Here is a 14479-nt window from a genome sequence, read left to right as displayed (position 1 = left end):
ACCAATAAAAATACATTTTGCCAATTTATCATCAAGTTTACTATGATTGTGAGAGTCAATTAAAACATAGGCAATATAACCAAAATACGTAAGTGACTTACATAAGGCCTTCTTCCTCTCCATGCTTGATAAAGGATCTAGTTAATGATATCTTTTGGTGGAGATAAATTTAGAAGATACGTTGATGTGGCTACTGCTTCTGCCCAAAAAACATTTGGGAGACGTTTTGTTGTCAGCATGCTTATTATCATCTCTATCACTGTGCGATTCTTACGTTCAGCCACACCATTTTGTTATGGTGTATAAGGTGCTATCAGATCTCTGTGAATACCGTTTTCTTCACAAAATAGAGAAAACTCTTTAAATAAAAACTCACCATCTCTATGAGTTTGAAGTGCCTTAATGAGTGTCCCACTTTGCTTCTCAACATAGGCCTCGACCTTCTTGAAATTGGAGAATGTTTCTGACTTGAGTTCTTAAAAATACACCAAACTCATGTGGCTGTAATCATCGGTAAAAAGCAAAAAATATCGACTCTTATTAAAGATGCAGTTTCATTAGACCACACAAGTCTGTATGTACTAATAAAAGAGTTTCAGACAGGAGTGAGCAAAATAGAAACAAATACTTAAAAATCGAAAAAACTGAACCGAACTAAACTGTAATTGGGTTCATTTCGGTTCTTATTTTTCATACAATTTGGTTTTTAACCAAAGTTCAACCGTCTACAACTCGTTTGCTCTTTTATTTTAATTTCTAATCTATCAACTACATTCATAAATTAATGGTGTTGATTTTATAAGATTATAGTGCAATTAATATTTAGCTGAGTGTTGTATCTTTATAATTATTCCTGTTAGTACTCACATGTTTATGTTGTATATTTGTTTCCCCATTGTAAATCTTGTTTCATTTGTTCTTGATTTATTGGTGAACTATTTTCGATCCGACTTACCATGCTATATACAGTAAAACCTCTATAAATTAATACTCGATAAATTAATAAACTCTTTAAAATAATAATTTCTTCTGGTCCCGACTTGGGCCAGTTCAAAAAATGATCAATTTTAATAAATTAATAAGATAATAATTTTCTGGAACAACCTTTTATAAATACATTGTATTATTACCTCTATAAATTAATAATTTCTCAAATACATATGCGAAATATATATAGATATACATACTTAGGATAATTTAGCAAAATATGAATCTACAATATTTTGTTTTTTCTTGAAATTTAAATCTAGTTGAATTTCATCTCTAACTATTCTCTGTGCATTCAAAAGTTCTGGTGTATCCTTGTCAAATTTTAACAAAAAGTTATAAGGAGTGGATGATGCTATAATTGCTTCCTTTTTTGTGACTGGTTTTAAAGATACAAAATCATCTTCAGCTTCATCCTCAAATGAATTTTGCATAATGCTTGATACAATTTCTTCTAAACTTTGGACTTGTGAGCATTCATTGTTTTCACTTGGATAATCCAATATTTGATTGACATTCATTTGATTGCGGTAACCAAGCTGACCAATCATTCCATCAAGTTCATGAATGTCTTCTTCCGTGGTTGCTTCCTCTAAATTCGTTGTGACATATTCATCCCATATACGAATTTTGCAATGTTTGAAACAATTAGTAATTTAAAATTTATTTTTAAAAAATTTAAAATCACTCTATAAATTAATAATTATTAATTTATCGATTAATTAATATCTCTTTAAATTAATAAAATTTTATTGTCCCAACATTATTAATTTATAGAGGTTTTACTGTATATTGCTATTTTTTTTCCTTACCCTTGATGATATAAAGTTAAAAGACTGTTTTTTCATTGTTACCTTATCCAATGCGACAACTTATTTTAGTGGATTACTATATCTAACCACAATTTTCCACACTTAGTCTCCGGAAAAGACTGAAATACTTTTTTTTTTATCAAATTTCAAAATTCTCAAATCCTCTCAAACAACCGAAACTCTCTTTAATCTAATCCGGACTAATTTATTAACGAAAAACATGGATCGGGAGAGGGGCGGCAAAGGAAATGGACTTATGGTACGTAATTTCGTTTCATTTGGATGATTTTTATACGTTTTTTGAATCTTTTTTCTCTGTTTTGAATTCGAGTTTCGCGGCACCGTGACGCACAGCTATCACGTCGTCATTTGTGGTGCGACGTATAAACATCACGCCGCACCACAGGTGAGGGCGTGATAGCCGTGCGTCTCACCACAGGCGACAACGTGATGTTCATACGCCGTCACCTGTGTGAGGACATGATGCCCATACACTCATGTGGCGAAATCCGAATTATTATTATTATTATTAGTTAATTTAATTTAGTTAAATTTGTGTTATTTTTATTTTATTAATTTTAGTATAATTTTTATTTTGTTTAATTTAGTTTAACTAAATTTTTATTTTGTTAATTTTATTTTGTTTAATTTAGTTTAGTTAAATTTTTATGTTGTAAATTTTATTTTGTTAATTTTAGTTAAACTTTTATTTTGTTAATTTTATTTTGTTTAATTTAGTTTAGTTAAATTTTTATGTTTTACATTTTATTTTGTTAATTTTAGTTAAATTTTTATTTTGTTAATTTTATTTTGTTTAATTTAGTTTAGTTAAATGTTTATGTTGTAAATTTTTATTTTGTTAATTTTATTTTGTTTAATTTAGTTTAGTTAAATTTTTATGTTTGTAAATTTTTATTTTGTTAATTTTAGTTAAATTTTTATTTTGTTAATTTTAGTTAATTTTAGTTAAATAATGTGGTCAATACGTGTAGATGGAGAGAGAGAGAGAGTGTAGCCGAAAAATCTATCCCGTCAGCAGCGAGACAGCTAGATATGGATGCTGAGGACACTCCACGTCATACGAGAAGGTGTGGTGTTGATATATCAGGCCATAGACGGAGAGCGGTTGAGACGCAGCAGTTGCGGGCGGCTCAGATAGATCAGCCTATGTTGGATCAGCCCGAGTTAGGGAGAGAGGAGGCGGATGATTCGGGAGACTGAGATCCTGGTCTTGATGTTGTCGATGAGTATTTTCAGGAGTTAGCCGAGGCGCAGCAACAACAGGGATCAGATAGTGATGATGATGATGATGATGATGATGTGCAGCTAACTCAGGGCTCGAGCAGACAGTGCAGGGGTGGTCGATTTGCTAGTACATGTATTATTTATAGTATAATATTATTTAAAATTGAGTATTATTTTTAGTTTAGTTTAGTATTATTTAAAATTTAGTATTATTTATAGTTTAGCATTATTTAAAGTTTAGTACTACATCCGTTTCATATTACATGTCTTTCTAGAGACTATTTTTTGTTTCATATTATATGTCATTTTATATGATCAGTACGCATTAAGTCATCTTTTTTCCTGCTATAAAACGTGGGTTTATGAAAATTAATTAGAATAATGTACTTATTATACAATAAATAAATAGTGGAATCAATAAATAAGGGGCAACAATGTCTTTTCTCTAATATCTTTAATTTCTATACAACTCTTTAAAGCGACATGTAATATGATACGGAGGGAGTATTATTTATAGTATAATATTATTCAAAATTGAGTATTATTTTTAGTTTAGTTTAGTATTATTTAAAATTTAGTATTATTTATAGTTTAGTATTATTTAAAGTTTAGTATTATTTAAAATTGAGTATTATTTTTAGTTTAGTTTAGTATTATTTAAAATTTAATATTATTTATAGTTTAGTATTATTTATTTCAGGGTCCAGAAAAGGGTCTAAAGCAACTGAGGACCGTAGCTGGATTGTTTTGGGGCCGGTGGAGGGTGGCCCTAGTGATGGTTCCGTGATTCCTAGTTTTCCAGGACACGTTGCTTCATAGATGTTGGGAGGGCAACATCGACCTTATCTTACGTGCTACAATAGATCATTAGCATGTGGCACATTGGAGCGATGATATCGGGGTACGACACCCGAGGTAAGAATAATTTGCTCAATAAATTATTTTACTTATTATTTTTAACCCTAACCCTAAAAAACATTTAGTAATTGTATATGTGTCATGTTTACAGCTGAGGGCTATGGTAGAGAGGACTCGGTTGTCTCACCTCCTATCCACCATGTTCAAGAACTTGGATGCGCCTCTGATATCTGCGTTCGTGGAGCGGTGGCAGCCCGATACGAACTCCTTTCACATATCGTTCGGGGAGGTGACTATTCTTCTGCATGATGTATGGCAGATTCTACGTATTTCGGTGCAGGGTCAGATGATCTCCGATACATGCACTGCTGAGCGGCTGCAGGCCATGTGTATAATGATGTTTGGGGTCACTCAACAGGAGTTGCTATCGCCGACGGTGCATTACTGGAGTGGTGGAGGTGTTTATGTTGATACTGTGGAAAGACTTACCCAGCCGGGGGGAGAGGGGTCGGGAGGACGAGAATCGAGCCACATCGTGGATATGGCTTCTGTTAGGATCCACCTTGTTTGTCGATAAGAGTGGCGATAGGATCAGGCCGTCCCATTTCTAGGAGGTTCACGCCGGTGTCAGATGGGCAGTTGGACGTTCTTGGGGGTCTACTACACTTGCCACCTTATATCGGCAACTGGGGATAGCGATTAGAAGAGAGTGCTCGGGTATATGTGGATGTTTGACCCTCCTCCAGACGTGGATATATGAGTATTTTTCGGTGTTCTGACCCCATCGACTACCACTCTAGATTCCAGATGATGCTCCCCGGGCGTGCAGATGGGAGGTCGGGAGTCTAGACAGGAAGGCCACCCGACTCAAGACCATTCGTACGCAGTTGGACCATATAACGGCAGTCGAGGTAAAATAATATTTTATAACTTGCAATAATTTACTTAAATAAATGTAATTTCTTATTTTCATGTTATTATATATTTTTTGTAGGTGACGTGGTTGCCTTATGGTCCAGTTGCCGATGACAATCAGCTGCGAGTGTCCTACGCTGGTTGGATATGGTGTAGAGACATTGTTGAGCCATATATGCCCGATCAAGTCCTACGTCAGGTCGGTTATGTTCAGCCTATCCCAACTGAGCATATTAGACCTGATACTGCATTCCGGCCATGGAAGTCTCTATCGTACAGACTCGCGCATTCATCTGTTACAGTTGATGATACTTGACGGAGATTTCCATCGACTTGTGGCATTGATCGGAGGAGATGCCAGCTAGTTGGAGCTGATCCCACTGCTTGTGATGCCAGGTACATGGAGTGGTACAGACGATATTCACATCTCGTCTGCTTCGTGCCCCTCGGAATGCGCCGGTCCACCATTCTCGCTCCAATAGCGGATATGTAGGTTTTTTTTATTATTATTATTTTTACATATGTTTGCTTTCTAACATTTAATTTTCTATAGTGAGTTAGCCGTTTGGCAGGCATTGCTGAGCAGACGATCTCACGCCTGCCCGATGAGGATGAGGAGGCTCCAACAATTAGGACTGATATGGAACAGTTTATGGTGGAGTGGCACCGGACGAACTGATATTTGTTGTAATATAGTAGAACTTATTGATTTTAACACATTTGAAAACATATGTAATACTGCATGTATATTAATTAATTGTAATGTTAATTATTTATATTTAAAACTAAAAGGCTAATAATTCAAATTATAAACCGCAAGAATCCGCAATAAACCACTAATCCGCAATAATTCAAATTATAATCCGCAGTAAACTATAAGGTTTGAAAACTTTTTTTTCCTCTCCCGACACGTGGACATCACGCCTCACCTTGTGGTGAGGCGTGATATACACACGCCTCACCATATGATGTCCTCACGTCTGGGTGTCAGGAGAGGGAAAAAAATTAGTTTTCCCACCCCAACACCTGAAAGGGAATTTTCGTCATTTCGGGTGGCTAATGGTGGGAAAACTAGGCTATGTTTAACAATACCCTTATTTTACCGAGTTCTTTCCTCCTCTTAGGCCCTGTTCTTTATCACTTAATTTCAGTAACAATCAGTTCAGTTCAATTCAGTTCAATTCAATTCAATTCAGTTCAGTTCAGCATTCAGTTTCAGAATCCAGTTTCAGCATTCAGTTTCAGTATTCAGTAATTTATCATTATTTATTATATTATAATTATTTATATATAATTTATTATTCTTATTATTATTATTTATCTATAATTTATCATTATTTATTATTATTATTATTATTATTATTATTTATAGTTTATCATTATCTATAAATTAGATAAAAGTCAAGAAATGATAGTTTATTAAAGTATATATGGTTTAATAAAAAAAATGATAGTTTATTAAAGTATATATGGTTTAATAAAAAAAATAAAACTAAAGTATGCATCCGTATTTAAAAATTAGGAATTGCATCCATATTATGAATTATTTCTCAAATTTATCCAATTTATCAATGTTAGGGATAAAATTCCACCATTTTAGACGTTAGAGGTAAAATTACTTCTGACCCAAAACGTTATTTTTGCACTTTAACCCTTAATTAAAATAAAAAGTTAAGAGTTTGTATTCATATGAAGATTTGTATTTAATTTCATAGGCTTTAAATTATATATAAATTTGTGTTTGTATGTAATTTGTATTTTTAACTTAAATTAGACTTATTTTTATTTAATTTCATAGGCTTTTATCGAGCCAAGATTTTATCATCTCGGGCTTTTATTTGATATTCAATTTTGTTTTATCTTTAATAATATATTTATTTATTATCGATATTATTAAATTTATTAGAACCATTATTATTATTATTATAAGTTCATTAATGTCCAATATTATCATGAAAATTATTTTAAAGTCTAATATCATCATTATTGTTAAGTTCGGTTAAGTTGGGTAGCATTCAGTTAAATTCAGTAGCATTCAGTTAAGTTCAGTATTCAGTAGTATTCAGTTAAATTCAGTTCAGTATTCAGCAGTATTCAGTTCAGTTCAGTTCAGTTCAATTCAATTCAGTTCAGTTCAATTCAGTTCAGTTCAGTTTTTTTCAGCGATAAAGAATAGAGCCTAAGTTCTTTATCGCTGAAAAAAATTGAACTGAACTGAACTGAACTGAATTGAACTGAACTGAACTGAACTGAACTGAATTGAATTGAATTGAACTGAACTGAACTGAATACTGCTGAATACTGAACTGAATTTAACTGAATACTACTGAATACTGAACTTAAATGAATGCTACTGAACTTAACTGAATGCTACCGAACTTAACCGAACTTAACAATAATGATGATATTAGACTTTAAAATAATTTTCATGATAATATTGGACATTAATGAACTTATAATAATAATAATGGTTCTAATAAATTTAATAATATTTTTTTTGGTAAGACTATAAATTTAATAATATTAATAATAAATAAATATATTATTAAAGATAAAACTAAGTTGAATATCAAATAAAAGCCCGGGATGATAAAATTTTGGCTCGATAAAAGCCTATGAAATTAAATAAAAATAAGTCTAATTTAAATTAAAAATACAAATTACATACAAACACAAATTTATATATAATTTAAAGCTTATGAAATTAAATATAAATCTTCATATGAATACAAACTCTTAACTTTTTATTTTAATTAAGGGTTAAAGTGCAAAAATAACGTTTTGGGTCAGAAGTAATTTTACCTCTAACGTCTAAAATGGTGGAATTTTATCCATAATATTGATAAATTGGATAAATTTGAGAAATAATTCATAATATTGATGCAATTCCTAATTTTTAAATATGGATGCATACTTTAGTTTTTTTTTTATTAAACCATATATACTTTAATAAACTATCATTTCTTGACTTTTATCTAATTTATAGATAATGATAAACTATAAATAATAATAATAATAAATAATGATAAATTATAGATAAATAATAATAATTATTATAATAAATTATATATAAATAATGATAATATAATAAATAATGATAAATTACTGAATACTGAAACTGAATGCTGAAACTGGATGCTGAAACTGAATGCTGAAACTGAATGCTGAACTGAACTGAACTGAATTGAACTGAACTGATTGTTACTGAAATTAAGTGATAAAGAACAGGGCTTATTATTCTATTATCTATTGTTTTAATTTTTGTAATTGTTATTTTCTAACTCTTGCCAAGCCTCTGATCTTGGATAAATTTTTTGTTTCTAATTATACATTTTTTTTTGCTGTAGTTTATATTATTTGTTAGGTATATTTGGAATTGGAATATTTATTTGATAGTTTTCCAATTTTCAAATTTAAACTCATGTTATGTTGTTTAATTGATTTATTGTATATAGGTAATTTCTTTTTAATATTTGGAAGTGTTAAAAAAACAGAACAAATGATTTTTTTAACAAAATTAAATAGTGTTTGGTTCTAATATGAACCGAATCGAATCAAACCGAAATATTTTAGTTCGATCCAAACCGAACCGAATTACAATTCGGTTTGGTTTGGTCTCAAAAAATACTAGTAATTTAGTTTGGCTCGGTTTTTAGACCGAATCGGGTCATGCTCACCCCTAATTTCAGACGCCCTTCATGATTTGTATACAAGAAAATGATGCTTGTTTTGTTTCCATAAACACAACTCTCACATAACTCCAGCGAATCAATTTGAAGCAACCCACTCACCATTTCATTTTCTCTCAACAATTTCCAACCTTTGATATTTAAATGCCCATATCTTAAGTGCCAAAGTATGAAGGCATCTAAATCTTTTGACCGTTAAAGGATGACTCTCTATACTGAGATATGAAGAGGAAATAATTTGATTCTAGTCAAAGAAACATTAGCAACAACATGACCTGAAGTGTTTTCGCTAATTACATATGAATTATCATCAAACAAAAGAGAAAACCCACTCCTCGTTAATTTCTCAACACTCAACAAATTATGTGATAAGAAAGAAATGAAATAAACAACATATTAGAAAGTTGGGGTAAATTTTATTAATGGTGTACAATCTTTGTCCCATTTCAAAGTTTGGTTACAACCTTCAATTTGTCTCACTAATATATACGAATTTATAGGTAACCTCCCACTTTGATGTATATCAGGTAAAAATGACGTTCAACACGCCACGTCAGCATTTTGGCCACGCAAAAAGTTAAAATTTGGCCACCTAATATAAAATTACTTCTACCATCTTCTTCCTCCTTCCTTTCTCTTTCTCTCTCTAACTCCTCTCTCTACCTTATTTCTCTCTACCAAAAACAAATAATATTTGTCAACCAATTAGATAACGAATTTATTACGTCCTCGTACATTTACAAAATTTGTGTCATTAGTTTATTCATACTTCGCGTATACTAGACAGAGATTCCAATTGATAATTTGCATCCATGTATTTCTAGAATGATGAATTAGATACTCAGAAGAAACTCCGATGATGATTAATATATTATAATTAAATTGAAAATTCCACAATAATAATTTTGACTAGATAAAATATATGAAAATAAGTTTCTCGTCGAAACATGCAATCGGCAATTTTAGTCCTTTCAAGCATTCGACGACCACTCTGCAAGTCACAAAAGCTAGGAGGTCATATGAGAAGATATAGAGCTGCGATTAATGATCGTCAAAATGCTGAAATGGTGATAAAACTATCTCCAACGACTCTAATTGTTAAGAAATCAAATAGCAGAAGAGTTTTGTGCTTGGATTTGAATTTAACTCTGTTGAAAATGATTTAGAGTTGTTTAAGATTGGGAAGGCAGCTCCAATGGTTGATTGCTTCATTTAAAAATAAATAAACTAGATTATGTCTTAGCACATATAATTAAACCTCATATGCAAGCTATATATATATATATATATAACCACATACTATATATATATATATATATATAGTATGTGGTTATATATATAGAGTTATGGTTTTTTGTAATTTTTCTTATACTTTTTTTTCCTTAAATTTAGGATAAATGTGTTTTATTTTTGTATTAATTTCATTTGTTCATATATAGATATAACGGATATTACAGCATATGTTAATGTATGTAAACTTATTTTCAAATTTTTTTTTACGAGAAATTTATTTACGTGGATTTAGATTATCAACTGGATCCTCTCTCTAATATACGCGAAGCATGAATAAACCAATGATACACATTTTGTAAATGTACGAGGATAGTTATAAATTCATCATGACAAACATTATTTCTATTTTTCATAGAGAGGAAAATAAGGTAGAGAGAGGGAGAAAGGAAAAGTGGGAAAAGGAGGAAGGATGACGAAGAGGGTATAGAAGTAATTTTATATTAGGTGGTCAAATTTTGATTTTTTGACTGGTCAAGATGCTGATATGGCGCGTTGACCGGTCATTTTTACCTTCTATACACCAAAGTGGGAGGTCGTCTATAAGTTCATACATATTAGTGAGACAAATTGAAGGTTGTACACCAAATTGTGAAATGGAAGAAATATTGTACACCATTACCCTAGAAACTTGACATTACCATGACCATTGTTTATTTCCACAATACCTTTTTCCTTCAACTTGCATTTGCTTATTATCACCAATTCGCACCCTCTACTTGTAGGAATCATCAAGCTCATGAATAAAGATTTTTCATTTATCGTGTGATTGGAACAGTTGATGTCCAAGCACCAAATATCACTCATGATCTTTGCATCATCATGATAGCCCATGAATAACTCCTCCTCCTCCTCCTCCTCCTCCTCCTCCTCCTCCTCCCCTATTCTTGCTCTTCTTGAAGAGCACAACTTACTTGTCTTTCTCGATCTCTTTTCCAATAATCAGCTTTTATATGCCCATATTATTGGCAATAATAACATTGGATATTGCTTCTGTTGTTTTGACAGCCTCTACCTCAACCACATTTTCCATTATAGCTTCCTCCCCCATATCTTCTGTTGGACATCTCCCTTTTCATATGAAATGTCATTTCTTCATTTGGTTCATATTTCTTCAGTCTCACCTAATGGGATTGCAGAGATCCCATTAGTTCATCAAATGAGTAAGTTGCCAAGTCTTTAGCTCATCTATTGCTGCCACTAAATGATCAAACTTTGAATTCAGACTCCTCAACACCTTGGCAACAATAGTTTGATCTTTGATTTCCTCTCTGCATGACCTTATTTGATTGATGCTAACATCTACCCTTGTAAGGTAGTCCTGAATTGATTCTCAATTTTTCCTTTGTAAGGTTTCAGAATTCATACCAATCTCATTTGAAAACATGAATTGCTGGTTGGGAGATGTATAGTGCATTGTTGTTTGCTATGAACACTTTCAATTCCAATATATCACTTTTGTTAAGAAATTGCAAGTAAGAATGAGAAGTGTTTTTTTATGCCTTTATTGCTTGATAATGAAAGGAAAAAGAAGTGCCTATAAACAGGCTTACAAAGTAAACTGAAAAACTAAAAAAAAAAACTCTCAACTCATGGAGATAAAATTAAGGAACGATAAATAGAAAATTAAGAGACGGATATTAATTTCCTCAAAAAAAAAAGAGACGGATATTAAAAGCATACAACTGTTAAAAGACTAAGTGAGCTGTTACAATACTTCATAACATTTATTTAAATTAATTCTCAACATAAATAGTGTTTGAATTAATTCTCAACAAAACAATCCTATCATATCATGAATTTGACAGTAAAATAAAAACATTGTCGTACAAAACAAGTACTCCATTCGTTCTATTATATAAATCGTTTTAAAAAGTAATTTTTTTTCCGAGATATAAGTCATTCTAGTGTTCAGTTTAATTTTTTTTGACCCAAATATTGAATATTTGTCTTGATTTTTAATGTATGCATACGTTTTTTGAACATTCCAAGACTTATTCTCCAATAATTAAATGAGGTTGAATTTTCAAAATTATCAATGTAAATTTATTAATTTGACTCTATATCAATTGTATTTTTTAATTACTTTAAAATAAATTATATAATGAAACAAATGTAGAAATAAATAACAAGTTACATTTATGAATTTATTTATATCATAAATGTTAGTATCTTCCTTTCATTTTGAAGAGAAATCAATGGGGCAATCCATTGGGAAAGTTGTATTAGTGTTTGATGTCATAAGTAATTAAATAAATAAATAAATATTGTAACATAAATATAACGTGGAAAATGCTTGAAAACGTGAGGAAGTCCAATATCCAGAAGAAGGAGTTACATGTACGTGGACCCCAACCGAAGAGAGGCAAATTGGTCAACATAAAACTTCTAATGAAATAGATCACATCCATTGTTTATTGCTGAACTTGGTGGGAGCTGCGCTTGACTTTGACTTTTTTTTTGTTTACAACCGACATTGTCTTTTACCAATCCATCCTTGTTTCTTTTATAAATTCATGTCTTTCTTTCTTTCTATCCCTAAATCTATTTCTTGTGGTACAGACTTATTTATCAAGGATAAAGGAAGCTTCTTTTTTGTTAATGGATTACTCTTCTTCTTGGGTAGATACTTCTTTGGATCTTAACATTAATCCTCGACAAAGAATAGGTGTCAAGAAAGATTTTGTCACCAATTTTATGGATTTGGGGAACAAACAAGAAGTTCAGGTTAGTTAGTTTGCTTAATTCTTACTATTTGCTAACTGTGTCTTAATGATGGTAAGTCCTCTTAATCTGAGTGTTTCTTTTCACAGAGTAGTGGAGCTTTGCTGGAGGAATTGAAGAGAGTCAGTGCAGAAAACAAGAAGTTAACAGAAATGCTAACTGTTATGTGTGAAAACTATAATGCTTTAAAAACCCAATTGGTGGATTATATGAACAAGAATCGAGATAAGGAGCCTAGTCCATCCAGGAAAAGAAAATCTGAGAGCAGTAATACCAATACTAACAATAACACAATTCCCATGACTGGTAATTCCGAAAGCAGCTCTACTGATGAAGAATCTTGTAAGAAACCAAGAGAAGAAGTTATCAAAGCTAAGATTTCAAGAGTTTATGTCAAGTCTGAACCATCTGATACAACCTTGGTAAGTCCTTAAATGAATCATTTACTTTTTTTCTATTTACATGAATTGTTGGTCAATTATTCATGGTTAATTGAAATTGATTTTCAGGTTGTTAAGGATGGATATCAATGGAGGAAATATGGCCAAAAGGTCACAAGAGATAATCCTTCACCAAGAGCTTATTTCAAGTGCTCATTTGCTCCTGCCTGCCCTGTCAAAAAGAAGGTACGTAATTTTCAAATGCAATTGAACACATAAAATAAACTATTTTGTGTTCCTAAAGTAACGTGTTTTTTTGTCCTATGATGTTCAGGTGCAAAGAAGCATTGAAGACCAATCAGTATTAGTTGCAACATATGAAGGTGAACACAATCATCCACATCCATCACAAATGGAGACAACATCAGGGGGAAGCAGAAGCCTAACTCTTGGTTCAGTACCTTGCTCAGCTTCACTTGGTTCATCAGGTCCAACAATTACTCTTGATCTCACAAAATCCAAGTCCAACATAGATGCCACAAATTCAAAACCAAGAACAGAAACACCTCAAGTAAGGCAGTTCTTAGTGGAACAGATGGCTTCTTCGTTGACAAAAGATCCCACTTTCACAGCAGCATTAGCAGCAGCAATTTCAGGAAGAATGTTGCAGCAGAATCATACAGAAAAGTGGTGACTTTATTTTTATTTGGTTTTGAGTTTCTAATTTAATCTTGTAAGTTCCATTAGGCCATTTTGAGATTTGGCATGTAGATGTAAATACAATGTCACACAAACAAGAATGTCAGAAATTTTATGTTCAATAGGAAACAAATTGGATATGGTTACATAAATTTTCAATGTCTCAAGCAATTATTGGGATTGAGTTTGTTTATTCCATGCATTGTTGGATAAAATTTCATTGGTTAATGAGTGATCCATAAAGAGCAAGAGATAGTAAAAATCCAAAAGTAGATGAGGAGATGTCCCATTTGCAAGAAAAAAGAGTGGATATTTATTAATTATTTTGATGGGTTATAGAACAAGTTGAAATAGTGGAAATTTAGTGAAGAAAATAGCTGTCTGAATTGACTAAGAGGAGTTTAGTTGGCCAAATTGAATCTTATTTGAATTATAGAGAAGCAGAAGCATTTGATGAATGCAGGCAGGCATCAAGTTGAATATTCTTTTCACACAGAAGGCAGCCAGCAAAGTGGTTGGAATTATCAAGAATTTAGAGTTATGTATAGAGTCAAAAATAAACAACCTGCTTTCTTGACTTATCAATACAGATTCTATTCTATTCTTTGATATGTGATTCACTGGGTCAACAACCTAGAACCTTGCACAATTAACAATTTTGGATACTGCCCTTGCCTTTTGCCTACTTTTTATTTTATAGATACCAACTTTGTCCTAGTCTCTGCATTATTTCATTACTTATTTACTGTGAAGTAATGTAAATATGAAAATTGTCTTGCAACTGCTATTTAAAAATGGTGAATCTTTTCTGTAAAGTATAGATTATATGATTTATGTTTTCGCTTGTTCTTCCTTTTGTGGGTTATATTTTCTTTTGATA

At 31.7% G+C, this 14479-nt stretch overlaps 1 protein-coding gene across 1 annotated transcript; it reads left to right on the top strand.

The window, feature by feature from the left end:
- Positions 1–12337: 12337 nt before the first annotated feature.
- Positions 12338–13795, top strand: LOC136224290 (probable WRKY transcription factor 40). The gene is made up of 4 exons (XM_066012579.1): positions 12338–12523; positions 12610–12942; positions 13030–13146; positions 13235–13795. The coding sequence occupies exons 1-4, from the start codon at positions 12398–12400 to the stop codon at positions 13592–13594; spliced, it is 936 nt and encodes a 311-aa protein (XP_065868651.1). The 5' UTR covers positions 12338–12397; the 3' UTR covers positions 13595–13795.
- The last annotated feature ends 684 nt before the right edge of the window (positions 13796–14479 follow it).

Source organism: Euphorbia lathyris, chromosome 3 (genome assembly GCF_963576675.1).
Source record: "Euphorbia lathyris chromosome 3, ddEupLath1.1, whole genome shotgun sequence".
In the NCBI taxonomy this organism is placed as follows: Eukaryota; Viridiplantae; Streptophyta; class Magnoliopsida; order Malpighiales; family Euphorbiaceae; genus Euphorbia; species Euphorbia lathyris.
This window is presented reverse-complemented; position numbering and strand designations above follow the sequence as displayed.